This window comes from Gadus macrocephalus, chromosome 22 (assembly GCF_031168955.1).
Source record: "Gadus macrocephalus chromosome 22, ASM3116895v1".
In the NCBI taxonomy this organism is placed as follows: Eukaryota; Metazoa; Chordata; class Actinopteri; order Gadiformes; family Gadidae; genus Gadus; species Gadus macrocephalus.
Window position 1 is genome coordinate 10,389,318 of NC_082403.1, and position 26,837 is coordinate 10,416,154.

Consider the following 26,837-nt stretch of genomic DNA (forward strand, 5'->3'; position numbering starts at 1 on the left):
ATTATTTGGTTTATTTTATTGACAGCCACACTTGTTAGTCACTTGAGAAACAATCGTCTGACAAATCAAATGTCAATATGTGAATTTAAATATAATCATTGTGTAACCCCCTCCCTAACCCTAACTGCATCCCATGATGCATTCACCAAATACTGAATAAGGTCTCAGGGCTGGTAATAGCTGAGAAGATAAACACCAACAATATCTTGGAAGCTTAACTGACTTTTCAGTGACAGGCATGATACAAAACAAAAAACAACTTCCATCCATCCTGTATGCCTAAAGTAGGCATTCTCTAGCTGTATGTTCACTCTCAGTGTTGGATACCTTTGGTTATGTCACAAAATACATAAGCTATAATAAAAACTGTCCCTGCAAACGTGCTGACAACAGATAATGACTGAACGCCTGCGCTATGGGAACAGACAACCCTCACGTGACAAAGGTCACAATTAATGATCTTTCAATGCTGGTGGAGAGAACACCCTCCAAGGTTAAGTACACCTTTTTAAGACACCCTCTTCTTTTATCAGTAAGTGTGATCACACGGGCCAGTGTATCCCAAAGGAAAACAACTGGCTGAAGACGGGAGGTGAATGCGAGGACCAAACAGACGCAGAAAGGAGTGTAGGACCAAACAGATGCAGAAAGGAGAGTAGGACCTTCTGAAGATTATTTTTTTTATTGTAGATTGAATCGCCGCCATGGGATTCAAGTGGCCCAAGATGAAGCTACCAAACCCTGGTCTGGACGACCGAATCCCCTCTCATCAGGAGCTGGAGAGGATGGAGAAGGAGGAGGTTGCAGACAGGCCCAAATGGGACAACAAAGCCCAGTATCTGCTCACCTGCGTGGGCTTCTGCGTGGGGCTCGGCAACGTCTGGAGGTTCCCTTATCTCTGTCAGAGCCACGGTGGAGGTAGGCTGGGCTGGACCGAATTGATGACTGCTTCCCCTCCCCACACATTCACTTTAAGCCTTTCATGGAATCTTATAATTAATGCTTGTTCATGTATTCAGATGTTTTCATTGATATAAGATATCAATACAGCGTATTCCCTAGTCATTGTATCAGATTGATTTGGTTATCAATTTTCAATGCATTTCAATGAGATGTACTTAACTTCGACTGGCCTTACTTGATCTGATATTCTTGGATGGCCATTATGAGTGGCTTTTGGCAGCCAACCACAGCAAACAATTAAACTCTAACTAAAGCAGCTGGTGATTTGAATCATTAGCTAAAATGCATGCGAGAGCTGAGAAGTTCCTTGCTAATCATTTACATTGTGTCGCTAAAAAAGAGTTGGTATAGCTTGACCCTGTCATTATATTGATGTTTAAAGTCTTTCCTGAGGATGAATACTATGCAACTAAAGCAAAAATAACACTATAGTTGCCAGTTATATTTAGAATAAATGCACACATTTTGGACACTTAATCTCGATGATTAATTTTCTCACAATAAAAATATATAATATACTATTTATGTCAACATCCACGCCCTAAGGCCTACATGAAATATGCCCCAAAATATGTTTAATGCATTTTCCATTGTCTTATCCACCTTTTATAGGTTTTCTTAAATGTCCAACTTGGTTTGAAGAGCCCAAACAAAACAGACACGTATTGCTATAGTACAAATCAAGTACAACTCCGGTGAAAAGTTGAAAAATAAGTCGGAGGGGCACATTGAACCCGGGACGCAAAATATTTAGTTTAGTACTAAGTAATTCAAAAACACAATGTACAAGAATTGGCTTTTTCCCGTTACAGCAGTTATATCTGTAGCATAGTATTAAGTGTTTCCTTCAGTTACAGCAATTGTCAATATTATACATTTGAAATGTTTCATTGGTGAAAGTAATTGTCAATATCACAACATTTTGAGTTTCCTTCACTGACATCAAACCACTCCGTATCATGCATCACCACCAGCCAAAGATTCAGTATGATATATCATAAATCTAAAGTTCCGCCTTGTGCAACAGTGCCACACCATCGCAAGCAATTGACCCCCCCGACCAGCGGAGGTACGAGTTCAGTTTTACGGGGGCACTGGCTCCTACTGACCCCCCCTAGAACCGCCCCTGAACTTGACTCTACGTGGTGCTTACAGGAGCCTTCATGATCCCCTTCCTCATCCTCTTGGTTCTGGAGGGGATCCCACTGCTACACCTGGAGATGGCTATCGGCCAGCGCATGCGGATGGGCAGTGTTGGGGTCTGGAGGTCCATCAACCCTTACCTCACCGGCATCGGTGGGTAGAACAACACAACAACAGAGGTCAAAAAACACCAGAGAAGATCAACGACATTGGTTATAACCAGCCCTTTTGCGTTTGTGTCTGTGGCGTATCAGGTATCGCATCAGGGCTGACGTCGTTCCTGGTGGGCATGTACTACAACACCATCATGGCCTGGATCATGTGGTACCTCTTCAACTCCTTCCAGGACCCCCTGCCGTGGAGTCAGTGCCCCCTCACTGCCAACGGAACAAGTAGGTGCTCCTCTATGATGACGGTCAACAAGAAGTCTGATCAGGGCAGCAGCATGATCATCGCTCAAAGCCACATCCACTCGTACCGCATGTCCCTCATTTCAATGTATGAAAAGATAAAAGGTAACATTGTGGTATAACATCCTTCTATTTTAAAACACAGATAATCAAACTTCTAGATGAAGCTCTAACCCTCTGGCTCCCTCCATATCTGATGCAGGCGTGGTGTCAGAGTGCGCCCGCAGCAGCACGGTGGACTACTTCTGGTACCGGGAGACTCTGAACACCTCCACGGCCATCGACGAGTCCGGAGGTCTGCAGTGGTGGATGGTTCTGTCACTGGTGGCTGCCTGGACCCTACTCTACGTCTGCTGCATCCGGGGCATTGAGACCAGTGGCAAGGTCAGTGTTAAATAGCACCTTGGACATTACATAAGGCTGTCCTCACTCGCTCTATGGCTGAGATAAGATGATATAAAGTGTCACTTTATCACGCAGACTGGAAATTCCTTCGGGAAATTATAGCATTAAAACTGCCAGGGTAAGGAGTTCCATTTCAACTGGGAAACAATCCCAGAATACTCAGAATGGTCAGATAGCTAGTTTTTCAAGCAGATAGCTTGAAAAACTAACTAAAAATTTTCGACTAATCAGATCGTTCGAAAAACGTTTATTTTTGCCAAATCATATTTGCCGAATTTCTTTTATTTTTCAACCATCAGATTCCTCAAAAAAATCGAAAGTTTTTTCGATTAATCAGATCTTTTCGAAAAATATATGATTTTCGGATTGCTAAAAAACATTTTTGCCACTCTTTGACACCTATTAAACAATACTTTAGGCCTCCCTTTGCACTGCAGCACCCTCCGCATTTTCTAGTTTTTAACATTTCGTTGCTAAACCCTTGTTTAATTTTTGTGTGTACAAAATTATTTTCTTATTCGCAGGCCGTCTATGTCACCTCCACTCTGCCGTACGTGGTGCTTACCATCTTCCTCATTAGAGGACTGACTCTCAAAGGCTCGGTGGATGGGATCAAGTTCCTCTTTACCCCTGATGTAAGCACCGCTTTCTAAACACAAATCACAAGGGTTTGGTAGATCAGGGCTCGGATCCAATAGTTAAACTATGCTTTAGCAGAACAACTGGGCTGAGATGGCACAGAGCATGGGCCTAAGTTACACCTTGTTTCTCATTTGTTACAGAGATATTCCACCAAAGAGAACCTAATTTTCGCATGTGGATGATGCTTTTAGAAGGGGCTTTAAGAAGTATATTTCAACAGCGATGGTATAAAACACTGTTTAACAACTGTTTAGACTTAAACAGTGTTGATTTTAAACCTTGTTAGTTAAGTGCTGATGAGATAATACTTGCTGTTGATAACCAATTAAGATCTTACAGATACCCTGCTCCTGCAACATGATTGGTTGAGACAATATGAAGCAAAGGAGTGAAGCGCTCTGTTCGATAAGATTTGAGCTTGTCTGCTATCAGACTTTTGAGAATGTATCTAAAGTTTGATTTGTTAGAATGCCCAAGACTTAAACTGTCTGAAACTCTGAATTCAGCACAGTACCTGCTGTGACATAAAGTCAGAGATGGTTATCTGACCGTCATTCAGAGAGGAATATTACATACTTTTATACGACAACTCTCTATAAGGTGAACGAGCTGATGAACCCCACTACATGGTTGGATGCAGGTGCCCAGGTCTTTTACTCCTTCTCCCTGGCCTTCGGAGGCATCATCTCCTTCTCAAGCTACAACTCTGTGCAGTAAGTACACAGAATACCACTCCCTTTCACTAAGTCCCTACAGCAAACTACAATACCATTCAGTAAGTCAATACATCAAACAAAAATCTCATTCAGTAATGTCCCTCCTCAAACTGCAACTCCCATTCAGTAATTTACAATATCTTACTAAAACATTGTGGTACATCAAACTACCACTCCCATTCACTAAGTTCCAAAATGAAACAACAACTCCCATGCAGTTAATAATTACCACATAAACTACAGCTCCCATTCTGCTAATCACCACATTATACAACCAGAGGAGAAGCCTGTCTGGTAATCGCTCCCCTAACAAGCGTTGTTTCATGTTTATCTCTGCCGATAGTAACAATTGTGAACAGGATGCCATTATCATCTCCATTATCAACGGCTGCACCTCTGTGTTCTCTGCGACGGTCATCTACTCCATCATTGGCTTCAGAGCCACAGAGAAGTTTGACGACTGTATGGACCGGTGAGTTGAAAACACACTGCGTTCAGACATGGAGCAAAATAGTTGATGATGTCCAACAGCTTAGGAATTGTTGTAAATGTAGTACATTTATTTAGTGTTGTTTTTAAAATTTTACATTCATATTTTAGAATGTGTGGTTTTGCAGGCTATTGGAAGGTCTTCCCCTGCATGATATTTATCCCCCAATCATATCATATTTGTTTTGTGTGTTTTATTTGTTTCTATTTGTTATTATGTCTAATTATTATTGTCAATGCAATTTCCCCCGGTGATCAATACAATTACTACCGATCTGACCAGCATGGCCTGTTCTGTATTTTAGCAACATCTTGGAGCTGACAAATGCCTTCAATTACCCTGAGAACTCTATCACTGACACCAACTACAAAGAAGTGCTGGACTTCTTAAACAGCACCAATCCCAGCATCATTCAAGGCCTGCCTCTTCAAATCTGTGACTTGCAAAGATTACTTAGCGAGGTCAGTAAAATACAATACAGAACAAACATTCAACGTCAATATAGTTAGGAGAAGGGCAGGATTCTATTTTATTTATATTCTTACATCTGTATGAAAACAAAACCGTTCTTTTTTTTCTGTTTAAATGTGATTGAAGCTAGGGTAGGTCATTTTGGAAAAACAGCCAGAGTAAGCTTGATTGTAAAAGTAACGAACCCTAAAACATCCCATCCCTCCCTTCAGGCATCACTCCAAAGCCACTCCCTCAAAACCCTTGACTAGCTCGCTAGCTTTAGCCTAGCAGTGTGGAAGACTAATGTAATGTGCAATGAGTGAACGGACAGAATGCGCGCATGTAGCCAGGTAAATTGCCTACCCAAGCTTTAAAATAAGTTGCAGTGTTGCATAATCTGTCCTAAAAATAGAAAATAAAAACTCTTTATTTAATCATAGCACTGCACTGAACCTTAGCTTTAGGACAACGATTGAAATGTGCTGCAATTGAAGTTAATATCTTTCATGACAAAGACAAAAGATTATATCATCCTTCTCTAGTCTACTATTGATTGGGTTGACCTTGGGTTGACCTTGAAATCCAATTAAAGCATTTATAAACAATCTAGGTCACACTAATCAACAATGATCACCACACAGTAGCAAAGGATAGCCTGAACTAACAGACATGATGGTAAATGACTTGGTGCGGATGGTGCTGTGTTCACTCTCCAGGGGGTCGAAGGAACCGGATTGGCCTTCATCGTGTTCACCGAGGCCATCATAAAGATGCCCTTTTCCCCCCTGTGGGCGGTGCTCTTCTTCGTCATGCTCTTTTGCCTGGGGCTCTCCACCATGTTTGGAAACATCGAAGGGGTCGTGGTGCCACTGCAGGACCTGAACATCCTGCCCAAGAAATGGCCCAAAGAACTTTTCACAGGTGTTACTCATGTCTAGGGAGGACACTAGCTGTCAGTTACGAGCAATTAACTCTCGATGACAGAGAACTCTAGAAACCTTTTTCGAAAAAGGAAAAGTGTTGACTTCCCATCATGTTATGTTGTTGTTGCCATTTGTTTTTTTCCTATCAGGTATAACGTGTTTTGTGTCCTTTGGAATTGGACTCATATTTGCAATGCGCTCTGGGAGCTACTGGCTGGCTCTTTTCGACAGTTTTGCAGGATCCATCCCCCTCCTGGTCATTGCCTTCTGCGAGATGTTTTCCGTCATGTATATCTATGGTGTAGACAGGTAGGAGTCAAATATCCAGCTGTGTTGTAAAAAAACATTAATGATATTTGTTTTGTGTTTTACAAGCTAAAGACTGCATGTGTCAAAGCTGTCTCCAACAAGCAAGGTGTGCCACATTGATCTGATATCTCTTCCTCTCTCCTCCTCCACCCCCCCTCTACCATCACCGGCAGGTTTAACGACGACATGGAGTTTATGATCGGCCACAAGCCAAACCTGTTCTGGCAGATCACGTGGCGCTATGTCAGCCCACTGATCATGGCCTTCATCTTTGTCTTTTACTTAGTGACGCAAGTGACCAAAAACCTCACCTACCTGGTGTGGGACGAAGCTGCGGTCAGTATTCTCTAATACCTGAATTTCTCTTTTTTTGAGGTTAGCTTATTTATGGGACTTTATTGAGGTATACAATGATGCATAGCTAACGTTATCTTGCCTTCACTTAGGATGATGTTTTCATACCCCTGTGGCATATAGATTTTTCTACTTCCTGACTTTCATTTGTATCCACAGCCGGACTTCCCGACACTGGCTGCACGTCAGTATCCTGACTGGATATATAGCATAATCTTCATCTTGGCTGGAATACCCTGTTTAGTTATCCCAGTGTTCGCCATCTGCAAACTCATTAGGAACAAGTGCTGCAAGGGGAAGGATCAGGACTCAGTTCCAACAATATCGGGCAAAATGCAAATGAGTGAGAAATGAGGACAATTTAGAATCCAAACTATTCCTTGGGATTCTTTTATGCATGGATCGATAGGCCATGGACTGTTTTTATTATTGTTCATCTTTTATGTATATATTATTATTTAATATGTTAATCGAAAGAAAACATGAATGACTATCATCAGATATTATTTTCCTATGGTAATCCAATGTTAAACGTTTTAAATGTTAAATCCTATTTAATATTCACCAAACAGCATTCAGCGGTCGTCATGTATATGTGCTATAAGAAGCTTATGACAAAGTCAGTATTGTAACATAAAAAATTGAAATTATTACAAATATTTGTAATGCAATTTTTCTGTATCTTTCAGAATATCCCGAAATAAAAGCACACATATATTGTTAACTCTTTCAAAATAAATGAAATCTGTCTATTTTGTTGTATGCAATTTTTTGTATTGTTACATTAATAATTAGTCTAATCATAAAATACAAATTATTCTGGAATGAGTACGATGAATTGTGACAGCTTGTAGCCAATGGGGTTAACTTAAATCTCGCTTGAAGAAAGCTTAAAATATAAAACCTTAGCAAATAAAAAACGTGGCTTGTCTGCAGCTGCAACGCTAGCTTCTGGAAGCTTCCTGGTAAAAAAACAAAGAATAAGACCAAGAAAAAAAAAAAGGTACATTTCAAAGGTTGTGGTCCTGATGGATCATTGAGATGCTCTGTTGTCAATGGTCGACTGTTCACTATAGCCATTACTTCATATAGGAAGGTTCTCAGTGAGAAACTGTCTAGTCTTCTTGCAGACTGGTCTAGGATGGATGTAAGGACACTTCGGACCGTTCTTACCTGCCTCTCCCAGACACCACCCATGTGACTGGAAGCAGGTGGGTTCATGACAAAGCTCAATCGCAGTTCTTTCACATGTTCTTGCTCGATTTCTTTCATAAGTTCCTTGAATTCATTCCGTGCACCCACGAAATTTGTGCCTTGGTTACTTTGAAGCTGACTTACATTGCCTCTTAAAGCAATAAAGCAACGCAGCGTGTTGAGGAAGGCATCAGAGGTAAGGTCATCCACAGTGTTTGGAACGTTACTTTTAAAAAGTAATTAGTTATAGTTACTCACTACTTGTTCCAAAAAGTAACTGAGTTAGTAACCGAATTACTCTATAATTAAAGTTACTAGTTACCAGGGAAAGTAACTATTTACGTTACTGTAAAAAAAGAAAGTTGCTATATGTCAAAGAATTTGTGGGGCCCCTCTGTTCTCCCTCTATACCTCTCTTTCCCCTCATCTGACAAAGCCCTGATTGCAACACGCATATCAGAATGTCTGGCAGATGTCAGCACTTGGACAACTGCCCATCACCTGAGGCTTAACCTCAACAAGACTGAGCTCCTCCTAATGCCAGGGAAAGATTGCCCACACGTGGACTTACTGGTCACTGTTGAGAACATCACTGTATCTCCTTCTCCAACTGCCAGAAACCTCGGTGTGGTACTGGACAATCAGTTATGCTGCACCGCAAACATCACAGCGGTGGCCCGATCCTGCAGATTTGCACTTTACAACATCCGCAGGATCCGGCCCTTCCTCACAAGGGAAGCAGCTCAGCTTCTAGTCCAATCACTGGTCATCTCGACTACTGCAACTCGCTCCTGGCAGAACTCCCTGCCGAATGCAGCAGCACGCCTCGTGTTCAACCTACCTAAGTTCTCCCATGTGACCCCCCTCTTCCGGGACATCCACTGGCTCCCTGTATTAGCTAGCATCAGATTCAAGATGATGGTACTGGCATACAAGGCAGTCAATGGAACTGCCCCTGCCTACATCCAAGCGTTGGTCAAGCCACACACCCAAGCTCGATCCCTCCACTAAACTACCTCAGCTGGACGTCTGGTACCGTACCTCCATCACTAAGAGCAAGCAAAGGTCGATCAGCAAAGTCACAACTTTTCTCTGTTTTGGGACCTCAGTGGTGGAACGAGCTCCCTGCAGATGTCAGGATTGCAGAGTCGCTCACCAGCTTCCGCAAAACTCAAAACTCACCTGTTCAGAGTTCACCTCGACTCTGCATAGCCATCCAGCCCCTTCCGGCCAGCATTGTATGTTGTACGTCCTGGCACTTAATGTAATAATGGATTGAATTTATATAGCGCTTTTCTAGACACTCAAAGACGCTTTACGTGAAGGGGGGACCTCACTAACCACCACCAGTGTGTAGCACCTGAAGAAATACACTCCTCGATGTCAGAGTTTGGATTTAATGACAAAGATGAAGAAGTCCTGCAGCAATCACACACAATAACAATGTAAGCTACAAACGTAATAACAACAGTAATTCCTACATGCACATAAATGCATACACACATAAGCATCTCAAGTATCTAACAATAACAATTGTATTAATAAGGAAAGACTCACATGAATCATGCCAGCAGCTCAACATGCTATGCAACGGGAACGTCTGCAATGCTAGCGAACACAACAAGGTAGACCGCCAACTCAGCCGGTCAGCGGTCTGCAATACAACACTATCCCCTAGTGGCCGGAGGTAAACTCTGCAGCACCCACTTGGTGGATGCACGGCAGCCAATCTGCGCCAGAACACTCACCACACACCAGCTTGAGGTGGAGAGTGAGGGAATTAATGAGTCAGCCAACTATACAGGACGATGATTAGGGGGCCAGATTGATGTAGGCACTTATTGTATGCACTTATTTATAGTACTTCAATGTGTAGCCTCTGCAGTAGCTGCTATCACTGCTATACACGGGGAATGGGTTAGCCTAGCGATTGTTAGTACTTGCACTTGGTTCTATGAAAATGTTTACTGTACTGACAGCGATGTATTGTTTCACTTCTTATGACAAATATACTTGCATTGGATAAAAGCGTCTGCTAAATGCCCTAAATGTAAATGTAATTCCGATTTTTCTGAGCAGTTTTCACTTGGCCATAATGTGTTAAATGGTTGAACTGATCATTCAAGGCCCTGATATACTTCCAACTTAATTTTTATTTGATCGGTTGCAAAGGCTGTGGAACATTTGCCCAATACTACAGAAAATGCCAACTTTTCATTGGATTTCTCCGGACTCGCCACTTTTGCTGCTTCATCGAATCTGTTTGGTGTGTGCGTGTGCGTGTGTGTGTGGTGCGCATGTCCTGGCTTGTGTGTAAAAACACTGGCTCCGATTGGCTACGATGAAACATGACTCTGCCTTAGCCAATCTTAATCGCTTATCTCGTTGTTAACCCACCCGGTCTCCTCACTAGCAGTTTGTGTTTGGAGCCAGGGGTGTGTTCGGATTATGCAGTTTATTCAATCAATTCATAGTAGCGCACCGCATTTAACATACAGTAACGGTAACAACGTTGTAACGACGGAAACAGTAATTAGTTAGATTACCCCGTTACTTAAAAAGTAACGGCGTTGCCTAACGCCATTCTTTTGAACTGCGTTAATACAAACACTGGTCATCCAACATCTCGATGTGGATAGCTCTTGAGCACATGCATGTAAATAGGAGCCCATATCTCTTGAGCTCTTCCTTCCATCCTTGACATAAACAGTCCATTCCACTGTATGTAAATTGAGGGGTGGCTTCCATCCTCTCTAGTGGAAGGTCGGCCATTTTTTGTTCTTGAGTACACTTTCTTAACTTCCTGCACCTAACGCATCTGAAGATAAAAGATGACACTCCTGCACCTTCTCGTGGAAGTGCTTAATTAATAGGCGAGACACATGATTGAGCCTTGTGGAAGGCTAGCTTGGTGTTTCACGTGGGGATGGAGTGCTGCTTCTGTCAATCTCCCTCCCACCCTCAGGATATCATGGCTATCAATGAACGGACTTAACTTGTGCAGCTTAGTTGAATTATACTCAGGCAGCTCTATGCTTTGCTTCAGAGATTTTATTTCTTCACTGAACGCTTCCTCTTGAACTGCATGGATTATGAATTGTTCAGCTTCCTGTCTTTCTTTGAGTGTAGTAACTTTATCAGATACTGTCTTTAGACCCTTTATCTCCTTTGCATACCGCTTAAGTCTTGCTATGGCTCTTACCGCTGTCCTTAAGTCTGAAAACCTTTGTAAACGATCTGACAGTGACCTATGCTCCTTTGCTTCAGTAGTGTGAACCTGGATGCTCCTTTGAGTTCCGCGTCCTCGTCATCAAGCTCTCCCACCTTAATTTCTTCTTCCTGAGGTCGTTCTCTTTGCCAAAGGAAACTCGGCCCTGTAAACCAGTTGAACTCTACACTTCCTTTACGGTGAGCCCACGAGAGGCATGGTCAGCTGGGTTCTCCTTTGAAGCAACATAATGCCACTGACTTGGCTCTGTGCTGAATTTAATCCGCTGAACACGGTTGGCTACAAATACGGAACCGCCTTGCATCATTATTAATGTAACCAACAACAACCTTTGAATCAGTCCAAAAGTATTCACATAGGCCTTCCAGTTCTAGTTCACACTAAAGCATATCACTTGTTTTTGTGGTGACTACAGCAGCTGAGAGTTCCAGACTTGGGATTGTTGTCACCTTTGTTGGTGCAACTCTTGCTTTCCCCATAACAGGAGCACAATGTTCTTCTCCAGACTTGTTAACAGCTCTGAGGTACGAACATGTTCCGTAGCCAGACACACTAGCGTCGCTAAAATGGTGTAATTCATACTGCTGAACTTCCTTGATAGTCAAGGGTACATCGTGGTATCTCAACTGAAGACAGATTGTGAAGATCTTGCAACCAAGCTTCCCAACACAGATTGAGGTCATCAGGAGGTGGTTCATCCAAGTCCATCTTCTCCGGACTCATCCTTTGCAGGATCTGCTTCCCAATCAAAATGAAGGGTGCAACAAATCCAAGAGGATCAAAAATTGAGGCCACTGTTGACAATACTCCTCTTCTGATAAAGGGATATTCCTTTACCTCGACTCTGAACTGGAACTTATCTGAGCTAAGGCACCACTGGAATCCAAGAGCCCTTTCCATCTTGGGTTCTCCAAAGGGCCAAGTCCAGGTCGGTAGCACCCTCTATGCATTCTTTCTTTGGGATCATGGCAAGCACCTCCTTGCTATTGGTAAGGAATTTGTGTAAGCTGAGCATACCAGTGCAGCAGAGATCCCTAGCTTCTTTGACTAGCTGGATGGCTTCTGCTTCATTGTCCACACTGGCCAGTCCATCGTAAATGTAAAAATTGCGTTGGATAAACCTCAAGGTGGCTTCGTTAAATTTGCCTGCTCCTTGTGCAGCGAGGTGCTTAAGCCCGAAGTTTGCACATCCTGGCGATGAGGCAGCACCAAATAAGAGAACCTTCATGCGATACACTGATGGGGGAGCTTCCAGATTACCTCCTTCCCACCACAAGAATCTGAGGTAGTCTTGGTCCCTTGGTGCAAAATGAAACTGATGGAACACATGCTCTACATCACACATGTTGGCTACTTGCCCCTTACGGAAACGACACAAGACCCCTATGAGGGCATTGGTATGGTAAGGTATGGCCCAGTGAGTAGATGTTCATAGTGTCCATTAGGCTTCTGCTTGATGCCCTCTTTAATCTTTGTCAAAAACTTGATGGGCCCTATCTTGCATCCGGCGCAATTGACTTAATCACTGGCGCATGTGTCATTGCTAGTTTGCAACTGGCGCAGAGCGTTCTTTTCCCTCCTGCGCCACGGGTCGGTAAATAAGGGAATGAACTTGCGGCGAAAGGAGGAGGCATGTTCTGGCGCAAACGTTCCCTGGTGCTATTTTGCAGTTTCAGAAACCACTTGCGCCACAAACCAGTAAATACCTGGTTTAAAGTCAGTGGCGCGTTGTTCAAATGCCATTTTAAGGGTGCATGCACAATTTTGCTTGTGCACCTCGTGCATACACTTTGCTCATCTAATCTACCTAGCCACACATTCTTGGTAAATTATTTAGGAAAGAACAGCTGATACAGCGGTAATAAGTTGTACTTTTAAATCAATGCATCTGCAAACACCGTACAGCAAACACATATTTTCTTGACACAGACATCGTGTACATGCCCATAACTTTTAGGATTGATGATTTTTTGATCGTGAGAAAACATTGTTTCACAGCGAATGAGTGTTAAAAAGAATGAACGAAGTGTGTGTATGTGTAAAATAATTAATAAATGCGGGCGCACATGTGTGCGTCCATCTGTTTAAACACATGCAAACTAAACAAGTAATGCATAATACAGTCCATGGCAATGTATATTAACGGGGGGGGGGGCAAATGCATATTAGGAACACAAGTCGATAACGATAATGCATACAATACTGATAAGAAACTATGTTTATAATGTATTGCGCATATCATTAAATAGAACCACAGTTACCGCATATCATATGTGGTAACTCATATGTGGTTCATATGTGTGAATTAGGCCATATTATTGGGCCATAAACTGAGCCATTTGAAGTTTGAAATTCATGTGCATCTGTCTCATCGGAGACTGCAGACACGCTGTCAAAATATCAACTCGTCAGATTCAAATGCGCTCATGGCTCTTAAAGGGGATGGGAGCTGGCACTCTCATTGGTTTATTGCACGTTACACCCAAACCACACCTACAGGTAATTAGGCTACATCAGACCAGCTCTTTTTAGATTTGCGTCGGGCGCAAGAGTAATTTTTGCGCCGTTAAAATAGCGACATCGCCATAGAACCGCCCACCAAGCTACTTGCGCTTGGCGCTTCTCACTTGCTTTTCAGACCGTTAAAATAGGGCCCGATGTCTTCTTGTGACATTGAAACTTCCTCACTGGTCCTCTCAGTGAAATTTGACTTGAAGACTTTGATTATGTCTGCTGGAGTCATCATTTCTTTGACTTGGGTCCTGCAAACAAAATGGACTTCAGATTTGAGTTCAACTGAAGACTTGATTGCTGGTATGACTTGCTTTGTGATTATACAGTGACTCATGCCTATTTCATCATCATGTTCAAGGCCAGCATTGCTGAAGCCAATGATGCTCCAACCCAACGCAGACTTCAGTGCGTATGGCTTGTCCACACTGCACTAATGACGTCTCTGGGAAGAAGGGCTTGGGGGCAGTTATAGCCTATCAACAATCCTACTTCATAGTCAAGCTCTGGAGACATTTCTTGCTCTAGATGTTCTAAGTGAGGCCATAACGTTGCAGTTGTACTTGTGGGTATATGAGATCTATTTGCTGGTACTGGTGCTGGGAGTTTGATTATATTTTCAGAGTTAGGGCTGGATACGACCTTTGTGATTGATGTTATCGTTGACACTGTCAGTTTCACTGGCTCCTTCTTGACATTCAATGCCTCGGCTGTATGTGAGTGAACACCTAGTGCTCGTTTTACACCGAACGCAAGTTTTAGCCACTGGGGGACCATAGGCAGGCTAGGAGAACTCATATTTATGTAAGAAAACCTCATGAAGTGAGATTTTCATGCCATGGGACCTTTAATATAAGTAATGTATTTTTCTCTTGTTCACTTCAATGTTTACTTTTAGTGTTGTCTTATCTGTTGTCGACTTTTAGGGTTGTCTAATCTGTTGGGCGTGTGCACTTTATCTGTTCACCGTGGGATAGTGAGTAATCTTCATAATTGCTTAGATAGATGCATAGATAATTTATTGTCCCCTTGGGGAAATTGTTCTCAGTGAATAGACAGATACACATGACCATTACCACAACAACAACATAAAAACAAACACTCAACAAAAAATAAACAACCACTGACAAGACAAGACCCCATAATCACATTTCCCATGTAGTACAAGGACACATCTAAGGTTGTTGGCATTTTAAACCAACAATTAAAACCTTATTTTTAGATGTTTGTTTAAAAAGCTGATGGATTGTGGAATGGATGACTGTTTTGTTTGAATTGCTTTGTATGTCTACATGTGAAGTAATTGTCAATAAAGCTGACTTTGACTTTGCTGAGCTCCACTGTGTTGTTTATATGTTTTGTCAGATTTGTCAATATTCAGTATTTACATATTTATCTATTTTTTATTCAAAAATAAAAAATAAATTTATAAAAAAATACTGCTCCTTGTATAGGTTTTTTTCTTCTGGGATTGATATAGCACATAATATCTTATCTTGACACCACCTCCATGGCTATTTTAGATTCAGGTTCCAAATGACAGCTGCAATAACAAGTTTGCTAAACCTTTCCTTTTCTCTTAGCAACAACTGTGAACAAGTCGCTGGGATTCTGTCTATCGTCACTGGCTGTACATCGTCTACGCCGCCACGGTCATCTACTCTATTATCGGCTTCCGGGCGACCAGAAAGTTTGATGAGTGTCATTGGGTGAGCTAATTACTGAGCTTTACACTACTACTAACTAAATTAAAATAGACCTCAATCCAATAGGAAGCAATTGATGAATGTAGTCTGCTTACATTAGTGCTCTGTTTAAGAAATATGATACTGTTGAATTTTTTGCCTAAATTTGCGTGTGTGAGCAGGTGGCTCATAAGGCCCCGCTGTATCTTCACTTTTAGTTGCATACCTTTGGTTCTGTCAACTAATGCATAAGCCATTATAAGAACTGCTTTCCCCCCTTTCCCTGCAAACGTGCTGACTCATAATGACCTGCGTTGTGGAAACAGACAAAGTATGCCAGAGGTTACAATGAATTGTTTTATTGCACATGAAGACAGCCTCCAAGGTTAATTGTGCCTTTTGAAGACACCCACTTCCTTTGATATTTATCCGTAACACTGATCACACGGACCAGTGTATCCCAAAAGAAAATTACTGGTTGAAGACCCGAGGGCCAAACAGACTCAAAAAGGATAACGAGTGTGTAGGATCGAATTTCCGCCATGGGATTCAAGTGGCCCAAGATGAAGCTACCAAACCCTGGTCTGGACGACCGAATCCCCTCTCATCAGGAGCTGGAGCGGATGGAGAAGGAGGAGGTTGCAGACAGGCCCAAATGGGACAACAAAGCCCAGTATCTGCTCACCTGCGTGGGCTTCTGCGTGGGGCTCGGCAACGTCTGGAGGTTCCCTTATCTCTGTCAGAGCCACGGTGGAGGTAGGCTGGGCTGGCCGGAATTGATGACTGCTTTCTGCCTCCCAATAGCCCCGTTCACTTTAAGCCTTTTATGCAATCTTAGAATTAATGTTGATTTGTATATTCTGATGTTTTCATTGATGTAAGATATCAAGACATCGTTTATCATTGTATCCGATTCCATTCAGATGTACTTAACTTGGAACCGTTATTCCATTTGAACTCACTTGACCTGACATTCTTGGATGATTGATTAACTTGATTTTTTTGGCAACCAGTCACATCATACAATTAAATGCAGCTTTCCGTTTTGTTAAAGAAAAAAAATACACAAGATAGCCGAGAAGTTAGTTGGTAATCATTTGCATCTTGTAGTTAAAAAAAAGAGTTGGTATAGCTGGACCCTGTCATTATATTGATGTTTATAGTCTTTCCTGAGGATAAAAGCGATGCAAAATAAAACAAGACTACAGTTACCACATTCATATATAGAATTAATGTGTGGACACTTTAATGAGGATTAATGTGATCACTAATTTTATTTTTAATGAAGATAATGTCACCTTTTCCTGTCACGGTTAGCGGGTGGCAGGCAGGCAGGTAGGACCCAATCGCAGAAAGTTCAGGTAAAGGATAATTTATTAACGTAAAAGGCAAGGAACACAGAGAACATAGGTGACGCGGGTAACACAGGTAACACAGGTGACGCGGGTAACACAGGTGACACAGGTAACACACAGGACACAACTCACCACAAACTACAATGATCCGACAAGGAACAAAGGAAAGACAAGGGCTAAAATACCAAACACACACAGGGCACGCAACGAGTAACAGCTGAAACACATTAGGGGAGGGAGCAGTAATCACACAGGAGGGAAACCTGACCGGACATGGGGAGAAACAAGACAGAGATACCAAAGTAAAATAGGAAACACACCAAAACAAGACAAGGAAACAGACAGACCATGACATTTCCATTGTCTTGCCCCCCTTTTATTGGTTTTCTTAAATATCCAGCGTGGTTTTTAATAGTCATAATAAAATTGATTTATAAACACCTATCAATCGATTAAAAATACAACAAATTAATCGCACAATTTGCTGAGATTAATCACAGTTAATAATTTCCCCTAGTATTTTTTCCCCCTAAAATACTATAGTTTCATCCTGCGGATGTTCATCCTGCTGCCCTCTCACTTTCATACAAAGTGTGTATTCTTGACACGATGGTGCCTCATCAGGGTAGATCATAACAGGTGTCTCCCGATCTCTCAGACGTCCATTGTCTTCTGCAGTGGTGTTTAGGCAGCAGTTTCAAGCTATCCAATTAGCCAAAGCATAAGTTACCTTCTTACTGAAAGGTTTCGAAATTTGGCGAGCATCATACCCTTCTGATTCAGATTTGTGAAGCCCTGTAGTTTCGGTAGGGTATTTTGCTTTGAGATGATTTTTCAAAGACAAATGAGTGATATGGTAATTTAATTGGGCATTGCAAGCTATGCAGATTACTTTGGTATCATTTTGACAGCACTAATTAACAAGTATAGCTGTCTAACAACTCCAGTTAAAAGTTAAATTAAAAAGGTCTAGACACCCTTGACTCTACGTGGTGCTTACAGGAGCCTTCGTGATCCCCTTCCTCATCCTCTTGGTTCTGGAGGGGATCCCACTGCTACACCTGGAGTTTGCTATCGGCCAGCGCATGCGGATGGGCAGTGTTGGGGTCTGGAGGTCCATCAACCCTTACCTCACCGGCATCGGTGGGTAGAACAACACAACAACAGAGGTCAAAAAACACCAGAGAAGATCAACGACATTGGTTATAACCAGCCCTTTTGCGTTTGTGTCTGTGGCGTATCAGGTATCGCATCAGGGCTGACGTCGTTCCTGGTGGGCATGTACTACAACACCATCATGGCCTGGATCATGTGGTACCTCTTCAACTCCTTCCAGGACCCCCTGCCGTGGAGTCAGTGCCCCCTCACTGCCAACGGAACAAGTAGGTGCTCCTCTATGATGACGGTCAACAAGAAGTCTGATCAGGGCAGCAGCATGATCATCGCTCAAAGCCACATCCACTCGTACCGCATGTCCCTCATTTCAATGTATGAAAAGATAAAAGGTAACATTGTGGTATAACATCCTTCTATTTTAAAACACAGATAATCAAACTTCTAGATGAAGCTCTAACCCTCTGACTCCCTCCTTATCTGATGCAGGCGTGGTGTCAGAGTGCGCCCGCAGCAGCACGGTGGACTACTTCTGGTACCGGGAGACTCTGAACACCTCCACGGCCATCGACGAGTCCGGAGGTCTGCAGTGGTGGATTGTTCTGTCACTGGTGGCTGCTTGGACCCTACTCTACGTCTGCTGCATCCGGGGCATTGAGACCACTGGCAAGGTTAGCATTTAAACAGCACAGTTTAAATTCGCTCCAGTCCATTTCGATTACTAAACAACCCCAGAATGCGAGTGTTCAGTATTGCAAGATAAGACAATAAAGTGTTGAATGAATTGGCTGATAGGGCCTCCAGTTATTCTGCTGATGTGACATGTTGTGTGTGTGTGTGTGTGTGTGTGTGTGTGTGTGTGTGTGTGTGTGTGTGTGTGTGTGTGTGTGTGTGTGTGTGTGTGTGTGTGTGTGTGTGTGTGTGTGTGTGTGTGTGTTTGTGTGTTTGTGTGTGTGGGAATGTGTAAGTGAGTGAGGGAGTGTCTCTCTTTCTCCTTCTTTGTCTCTTTCTTATGAATCTGTGTGAGCTTAGTGAGGATTTACCTTAGGATTTTGGTCGGTGTGTACCTACCTAGAGGAGCCCCTTTCAGGCTATCTCATAAATGGCTGGGAACCGGAATAGATATTCCGGGAAATATGCCCGGGAATTTGCATCCTGAAGAAGTAATAACATTTGAAGATCAATGCCCATGGGCGAGAGGAACATTAAGTATAACGTCCATCTGATGCAGGACGCTTTCACGTGGAACGAACCAATCAATACCATGACTCCACTGAGGACTTATTTGAATCTGTTACTTATCTTAAAGCGGCAATGCTCTTCGGGTGATTCAATAAGAACATCAATACAGCTTATATTGTATGCAATTATTCAAAAATGGCTGGAAACTGGACAGATTCCAAAATAAGAGAGCACCCCTCAGTCCTCCAGTTGTATGGCGTTTTTTATTTTTTTATTTTTTTAACCTTTATTTTTCCAGATAAAACATTAAGAACAGTTTCTTATTTACAATATTGATCTGGTCCAAGAGGCCCCACCAGGAACAAAAGGTACAAACAACAAAAACACAAGCATGACCAATCTAGACAAATACAAAACGGATACACAAATACACAACCTATTTACAGAAAGAAAATAGAAAACACCAATGCACTATAAATAATAATAATAATTAAGATGGGCCAATGTTATACTGTGTGTGAAGGGTGTAATGCAAATGAGAAACAGTGGAATCAACAGGAGCAGGGGGGGTCCACCAAAACATAGCCAAGTTTCTGCTTGAAGGCAGACTGTGATATGAAAGCTGTAAGTTTGAGGGTGTCTTGAATTTTGTTCCAGTCAAAAGCTGCTGCAAAATGAAAGGAGTTTCGGCCGAAGGTAGTCCTGGTGAGTGGGTTGATGAGTTTGATAAGTTCAGATGATCTTGTGCGGTAAGTGCTTCTAGAGAGATGGAGAAGGGAGGAAAGGTAATACGGGGTCTTGCCCAGGAGAGCCTTATAAATAAACTGAAGCCAATGTCGGAGTCGACGGGTTTGGAGTGAGGGCCAGTCCACCAGTTTGAAAAGTTCACAGTGGTGTGTATTAAAGGGAGCATTGGTGGCAAAGCGGATAGCTGAATGGTGAAGAACGTCCAGTTTGTGTAGTGCTGTTTTTGAAGCCATTTTATAGATTGTATCACCATAGTCAACGATGGGCAGAATGGTCATTTTTACAAGTGAAAGGTTGGCCTTCATAAGTGCTGCATTACCGCCATCTGCTGGACTGTCTCTTGGCCCATCAGTTCCAGCATTGCTATGCCATGTGTGAAAAGGCTAACGACGGAAATGTAACAGAATGGAGCTGTATGTGGATAGCGAAAATATCTTACATTGCCTGAAAGGTTATCCCAGTAATTTACCGGGAACTATGTGGAAAAGAAGAATGACTAAGCATTGCTGTATCACTACATGTTTATCTCTTGCTTATTCGCAGGCCGTCTATGTCACCTCCACTCTGCCGTACGTGGTGCTTACCATCTTCCTCATTAGAGGACTGACTCTCAAAGGCTCGGTGGATGGGATCAAGTTCCTCTTTACCCCTGATGTAAGCACCGCTTTCGAAACGCAAATCACAAGGGTTTGGTAGATCAGGGCTCGGATCCAATAGTTAACCTATGCTTTAGCAGAACAACTGGGGTGAGATGGCACAGAGCATGGGCCTAAGGTACACCTTGTTTCCTGTTTTTCCATGATTGATCAAGACAAATATAAAGCAAAAGAAAGTGAAATGCTGTTCAATTAGATTTGAGCTCGTCTGCCATTAGACTTTAGAAAATAATCAAAAGTTTGATTTGTGAGAATACCCAAGACAAAAATTAAGACTATAACTACCCCTACACTCGAGCACAGTACCTGTGACATAATAACAGAGATGGTTATCTGACCGTCATTCAGAGAGGAATATTACATACTTTTATACGACTACTCTCTATAAGGTGAACGAGCTGATGAACCCCACTACATGGTTGGATGCAGGTGCCCAGGTCTTTTACTCCTTCTCCCTGGCTTTTGGAGGCCTCATCTCCTTCTCAAGCTACAACTCTGTGCAGTAAGTACGTCAGAATACAACTCCCTTTCAGTTTGCCACTACACAAAACTAAAAAAGTTTCAACATTAAACTAAAACTCCCATGCAGTCAATTATCACATAAAACTACAGCTTCCATTCTGCTGATAACCACATTAAACAAACACAGAGGAAAAGCCTGTCTGTGGGGTATTCTACAAAGCCGGTTTTATCACATACCGGGTAAGTTAACCCAGGGTTTGCGGTAACCCTAGGTTTTCCGTTCCAAAAGGAACAGGTTATGTTAGTTACTATATCAAACCTGGTCGGATCAGGTTTTGCGCAGGTTAAGTTTGGAACTTGGGTATTTAAACCCGCGTTCACCGCATATTTCATGTGTTCACAATGGCATGCCCTTTTTATGAGAGGCTGTTGATATCAGAGCGCAAATTATTCGTGCAATCCACCGAGAGCGATTAATAAAACCACGGCTCGACATCTTGGCATATCGGATGACTTTTTGCTGGAGAGATAGGCTATAGATTCTCGCGCAAATCTTTAATATATTTAAATAGCCTTCTCCAGCCTTACATAGCCAACACAGTAACACTACCAATCCTGGCCTCAGTTCCCTCAAGACTATTTGCGTAGCCCTCCGTTTATTGCAAATTGTAGTTTTATCTATAATGTTGGAAATGCTGAGCACATCTCAGTCCTTTCAGATGACCCATCCACGTCCGCACCCAGTTTTCCATCGGCCTCCTATCATACAAAGAGCAATATTGGCTGAGTAGGCTACTATGCCGAGAGGGGGCCTGCCCGTAATTCCGACGCATCATTGTTCCGACGTTTCAATGGTCTGAAATATTTCCCATTAGATCGACATGCCACTATGCCGACGGTTCAATGTTACGAAAACGGAACCCATTGGTCCGAAGGGCCGTTTGTCCGACTTTTCAAAAAGGAGGCGCATTAGGCCGACGGTTCAATGTGTCGAATTGGCCTAGGCCTACATATAAAGACTTTTATACCTCGCTCGCGCTCTTTCTCTATGTCACTTTGCACTCAGAGAGAGAGAGAGAGAGAGAGAGAGCGAGAGAGAGAGAGAGAGAGAGAGCGAGAGAGAGAGAGAGAGAGAGAGAGAGAGAGAGAGAGAGAGAGAGAGGCTATAGGCCTACAGCTCTTCATATGTAGGCCTATTCGGCATATTGAACCGTCGGCCTAATGCGCCTCTTGTTTGACTTATCGGACAAACGGCCCTTCGGAACAATGGGTTCCATTTTCGTAAAATTGAACCGTCGGCATAGTGGCATGTCGATCTAATGGGAAATATTTCGGACCATTGAGACGTCGGAACAATGAGGCGTCGGAATTACGGCATGGCACCGCCGAGAGGCGCTTACAACAGAAAGTATAAAATAGTCCTAACGGATTTACATCCACTGGAGATTGTTCGATTTTAGCCGGCGGCTTCACTACAAGCACTAATCCATCTTGAGCTGTGAAGTTGATGAATTGTCACTTTTAGGTTTTCTACCCAGTTACCAAAAAAAAACATTTGGAATATGCGCTGTTGCACGCACACGGTTTGCATGTTACTTCGAAGGCAAACAATCTGAAATACAAGAGAAACACAAAAACCTAAATTCAACCAGTGGGGTACCCTCACATGGCCCCTGACTCTCTGGGGAGGTACCTCCAGCCAGGTACCCCCTCCATGCCAGGGCGCCCTGAATTTATGTCTATTAACAGCTCCTCCACCAGGGTCAAGACAAATTGAGGGCCAGATCCAGTCTGCCGACTGTCGGCCTTTTCACGATTGGCTTAAAAAAAAGGGCTTAGGCCTATTTAAATTTATGCCAATACGATGGTGGGAAAAGCTTACGTTTTTATACTTCATTTTTACTTGATCCGCTGACCGCTTGGGAGCCATCGGAGTAGCCTACATATTTTTTATTAGAAGAAAAGGGTTATGTGTTAGGCTAGGAACGTTAAGAATGCTTAAATGGGATCATTCTTTTGACTTCAGGCTTTAGCGTTCCCTTTTCTTGTGATAATGTCCTTCTCCTCGTCATAGCTCTCCAAGAGAAACTCGAGTTCCATTTTATTGAAATAAGCGTCCCGTTTCGCCAATTCGATCAGGGTTTCCATAGTCTCGCAAAGCCAGACCAAACTACAGCAAGTAGAACTCGGGTTTCCATGATCCATTCATCACGTCTTTATAGGTTTGGCGTGGACGCGCACAACCCTGTGTTAACCAACCCCGTGTTTATTGAACTAATGCATAACCCGTGCGGTGGAACCGACTGCTCTGGTTTAGTTGGTACAGGGTCAATCAACCTAGAGTTCAGCGTGAACGGAGGTTTGTTAAACCTCCGTTCGTGGAATACCCCACTGGTCATCGCTTCCCTAACATGCATTGTTCTTTGTAATCTCTGCCGATAGTAACAATTGTGAACAGGATGCCGTTATCATCTCCATTATCAACGGCTTCACCTCTATATTCTCTGCGACGGTCATCTACTCCATCATTGGCTTCAGAGCCACAGAAAAGTTTGACGACTGTGTGGACCGGTGAGTTGAGGATATGCTCTGGGATCAGACATGCAGCAAAATATTTCCACCACCTTAGGAATTGTATTTATTGTGAGTACATTAATTTAGTTTTGAAAAAGTTATTTAGAAAAGTATATGCCTCTACTGGTGTTGCTTAAGCCAATAACCATTTGAGGCAGTGTTGTTTCTGAATATTAGTGTTAAGGGCCAATAATGCTTACTATCATACATTAGCCACCATGTCTGTGGACACATTTGTATGCAGTCACATTTTAATATAAAATGCTGACAAAATCTCACTACTACTACTACTGGCAATCTGACCGGCATGGCCTGTTTTGTATTTCAGCAACATCTTGGAGCTGACAAATGCCTTCAATTACCCTGAGAACTCTATCACTGACACCAACTACAAAGAAGTGCTGGACCACTTAAACATCACCAGTCCCAGCATCATTCAAGGCCTGCCTCTTCAAACCTGTGACTTGCAAAGATTACTTAGCGAGGTCAGTAATATACAATACAAACGTTCATCGTCAATATAGTTAGGAGAAGGTCAGGATTCTATTCTATTCATATTATAACATCTGTATGAAAAACATTATTATGCTAGGATAGGTCATTTGGGGAAACATGCCAGAGTAAGCTTGGTTTTAAAAGCATCAAACACAAAAAATCGAATCCATCCAAAGCCAATCCCCAAAAAACTCTTGACTAGCTTGCTAGCTTTAGCAATAGGTCTTGCTAGACGTGTGTCTGCATTTTCTGTCAGGATCTAAAAATAACTTAAACAAATTTGACAAAATGCTTCTAAAAAAAAATGCCTCGCTGGCCTGTTGGAATTATCTGTCCTAAGAATAATTTACATTCTACATTTCTTTCAACGATTCACTTCGGCAAAGAATAGCCAGAATTACGAGATTTGATTGTAAATTACTTGATGCAGTTGGTGCTGTGTTCAATCTCCAGGGGGTTGAAGGAACTGGATTGGCCTTCATCGTGTTCACCGAGGCCATCATAAAGATGCCCTTTTCCCCCCTGTGGGCGGTGCTCTTCTTCGTCATGCTCTTCTGCCTGGGGCTCTCCACCATGTTTGGATGTATCGAAGGGATTGTGGTGCCACTGCAGGACCTGAACATCCTGCCCAAGAAATGGCCCAAAGAAATGTTCACAGGTGTTACTCATGTCTAGGGATGACACGAGCAGTGGGTTGCGAGAAATTAACTCTTGCTAACTGTTAACTCTTGAAATGTATTTTCGCAAGATGCAGCGACTTCTCATCATGTTATGTTGTGCTTTTTCTCTCAGGCATAACCTGTTTTGTGTGCCTTGGCCTTGGACTCATATTTGCAATGCGCTCTGGGAGCTACTGGCTGGCACTTTTCGACGGTTTTGCAGGATCCATCCCCCTCCTGGTCATTGCCTTCTGCGAGATGTTTTCCGTCATGTATATCTACGGCATCGACAGGTAGGAATCTGGCTATTGAAATATTCAGCCTTGTTCTGAAATAAAGTAACAATCCTTGTTGTGTGTTTTTTTTACAAGCAAAAGGCTGCATGTGTCATAAAGCTGTCTCCAACAAGCAAGGTGTGCCACATTGATCTGATTGCCTATCTCTTCCTCTCTCCTCCTCCACCACCCCTCTACCCTCAGGTTTAACGAAGACATTGAGTTTATGATCGGCCACAAGCCCAACCTCTTCTGGCAGATCACGTGGCGCTATGTCAGCCCACTGATCATGGCCTTCATCTTTGTTTTTTACTTTGTGACGCAAGTGACCAAAAACCTCACCTACCTGGTGTGGGACGAAGATGCGGTCAGTATTCCCTCAATCCCTGAAAAACAGGAAGTGTTTATGTTAGTTTATTTATGGGACATTGAGATAGATAAAACGGGATGATGGTTTCATACACCAGTGGCAGATTTATTTTTCTACTTCCTAACTTTCCTTTTAATCCACAGCCGGAATTCCCGACACTGGCTAAGCGTCAGTTTCCTGACTGGATATATGGCATAATCTTCATCTTGGCTGGAATACCCTGTTTAGTTATCCCAGGGTACGCCATCTGCAAACTCATCAGGAACAAGTGCTACAAGGGGGAGGATCGGGACGCAGACAAAATTCTAACAATTTCGAGCAAAATACAAATGAGTGAGAAATGAGTGAAACTCAGAATCCAAATTTTTCCCTGGGTTTCTTTTAAGCATGGATCGACGGGGCAAATCTGTGGACATGTTTTATTATTGTTAATCTTTTATACATATTATCTTATATATTTTTATTGAAAGAAAACATGAATAACCCTTTTCCTATTGTTATCCCAATGTTACAAGTTTTAAATGTTAATATGCCCCATACAGCACTCAAAGTGTGTAACATACATGTGCTATTAGAAGCTTATTATATGCAATAGATTTGTGTACTTAAATTATTTGTATCGCTATTTGTTTTGTATCCATTATCAGAACATCCTCAAAAAAATTGACATGCAAATTTTGAATTATTGGGTTCAAGGCGTGCAAGGTACAGCAAAATCGATCACGACTGACCTTATGGGTCCACAAGGCAAAAAGATTCAGGACGTCAAATAAGGCCCGGAAAGCAAGTTTCTGAATTTTTTAGAAACTGGGCCACGGCACATGACTGTAAAGGTTTGACCACGAGTTATAGCGCCCCCTGTTGTCACAGCCGGACAGAATCTTGTGAAGACCTCCGTACTTCCGGTCTCCATATGCTAATTTAAGTTGACAACTCTCAGGTGTTCAGATTTCTAGTGATTGATTTTAACTTTTTTCTCCATTCACTTCCATGTTAAATAATAATATAATAAATATGAATTAAAAAAAAAATTATTTATTTTTTAATCATAGGAATAGCGCACGGTATGTGTAGTGGCTAACAAGATGTTTTTCGACTGGTCCCATTAACACAGAGCGATATCTTTCTCACCACTTCCGAGGTGTACTGGTGCCTTGTTATTTTGACTCGAAAACCAAGAGACCTTTATTGATCGGGTTGATGATTTATTTTGTTGAACAATCAAGCAGTAAAAAGTACGATAAACTGTGGTTCTAAGTGTTTGTGTTTCTGGTTTCGTTGTCGTCAATGATGGTATGCGCAAGCACCGGGCACTCCTCCTGGTTTGGCACACCTTTATGCTCCCCTTGACCTATAGGGGGGCATACACACTCACGTGACCACACACTGTTCCAACTAGAAATAATCAATACAAATTAAATGTCCAATACCTATTGCTTCCAATAGGCTATGTGAACCAAACCAATACGAAGTAGGCCTATGAACAAAACATATATATGGCTCCTACAGTATGTGTGCAATT

The 26,837-nt window shown here is 42.5% G+C and overlaps 2 protein-coding genes across 4 annotated transcripts; both read left to right on the forward strand.

Moving 5' to 3' along the window:
- The first annotated feature begins 408 nt into the window (after positions 1–408).
- LOC132451098 (sodium-dependent neutral amino acid transporter B(0)AT1-like) lies at positions 409–7,560 on the forward strand. 3 transcript variants are annotated; one of them, XM_060043392.1, is made up of 13 exons: positions 409–493; positions 691–918; positions 2,119–2,259; positions 2,361–2,498; positions 2,719–2,900; positions 3,446–3,556; positions 4,164–4,276; positions 4,623–4,751; positions 5,074–5,230; positions 5,939–6,143; positions 6,295–6,454; positions 6,628–6,790; positions 6,968–7,560. In XM_060043392.1, exons 2-13 carry the CDS (start codon positions 705–707, stop codon positions 7,160–7,162), a joined length of 1,908 nt encoding a protein of 635 aa, XP_059899375.1. In that variant the 5' UTR covers positions 409–493; positions 691–704; the 3' UTR covers positions 7,163–7,560. The 3 variants fall into 3 exon arrangements, with proteins under 3 accessions (XP_059899375.1, XP_059899374.1, XP_059899373.1); XM_060043391.1 differs by having other exon boundaries at positions 452–592; XM_060043390.1 differs by lacking the exon at positions 409–493 and having other exon boundaries at positions 507–918.
- Positions 7,561–15,881: 8,321 nt separating this feature from the next.
- Positions 15,882–25,925, forward strand: LOC132451149 (sodium-dependent neutral amino acid transporter B(0)AT1-like). Its single transcript, XM_060043474.1, has 12 exons — positions 15,882–16,183; positions 17,785–17,925; positions 18,027–18,164; positions 18,385–18,566; positions 20,368–20,478; positions 20,870–20,982; positions 23,385–23,513; positions 23,845–24,001; positions 24,465–24,669; positions 24,804–24,963; positions 25,150–25,312; positions 25,459–25,925. The coding sequence occupies exons 1-12, from the start codon at positions 15,970–15,972 to the stop codon at positions 25,657–25,659; spliced, it is 1,914 nt and encodes a 637-aa protein (XP_059899457.1). The 5' UTR covers positions 15,882–15,969; the 3' UTR covers positions 25,660–25,925.
- Positions 25,926–26,837: the final 912 nt, after the last annotated feature.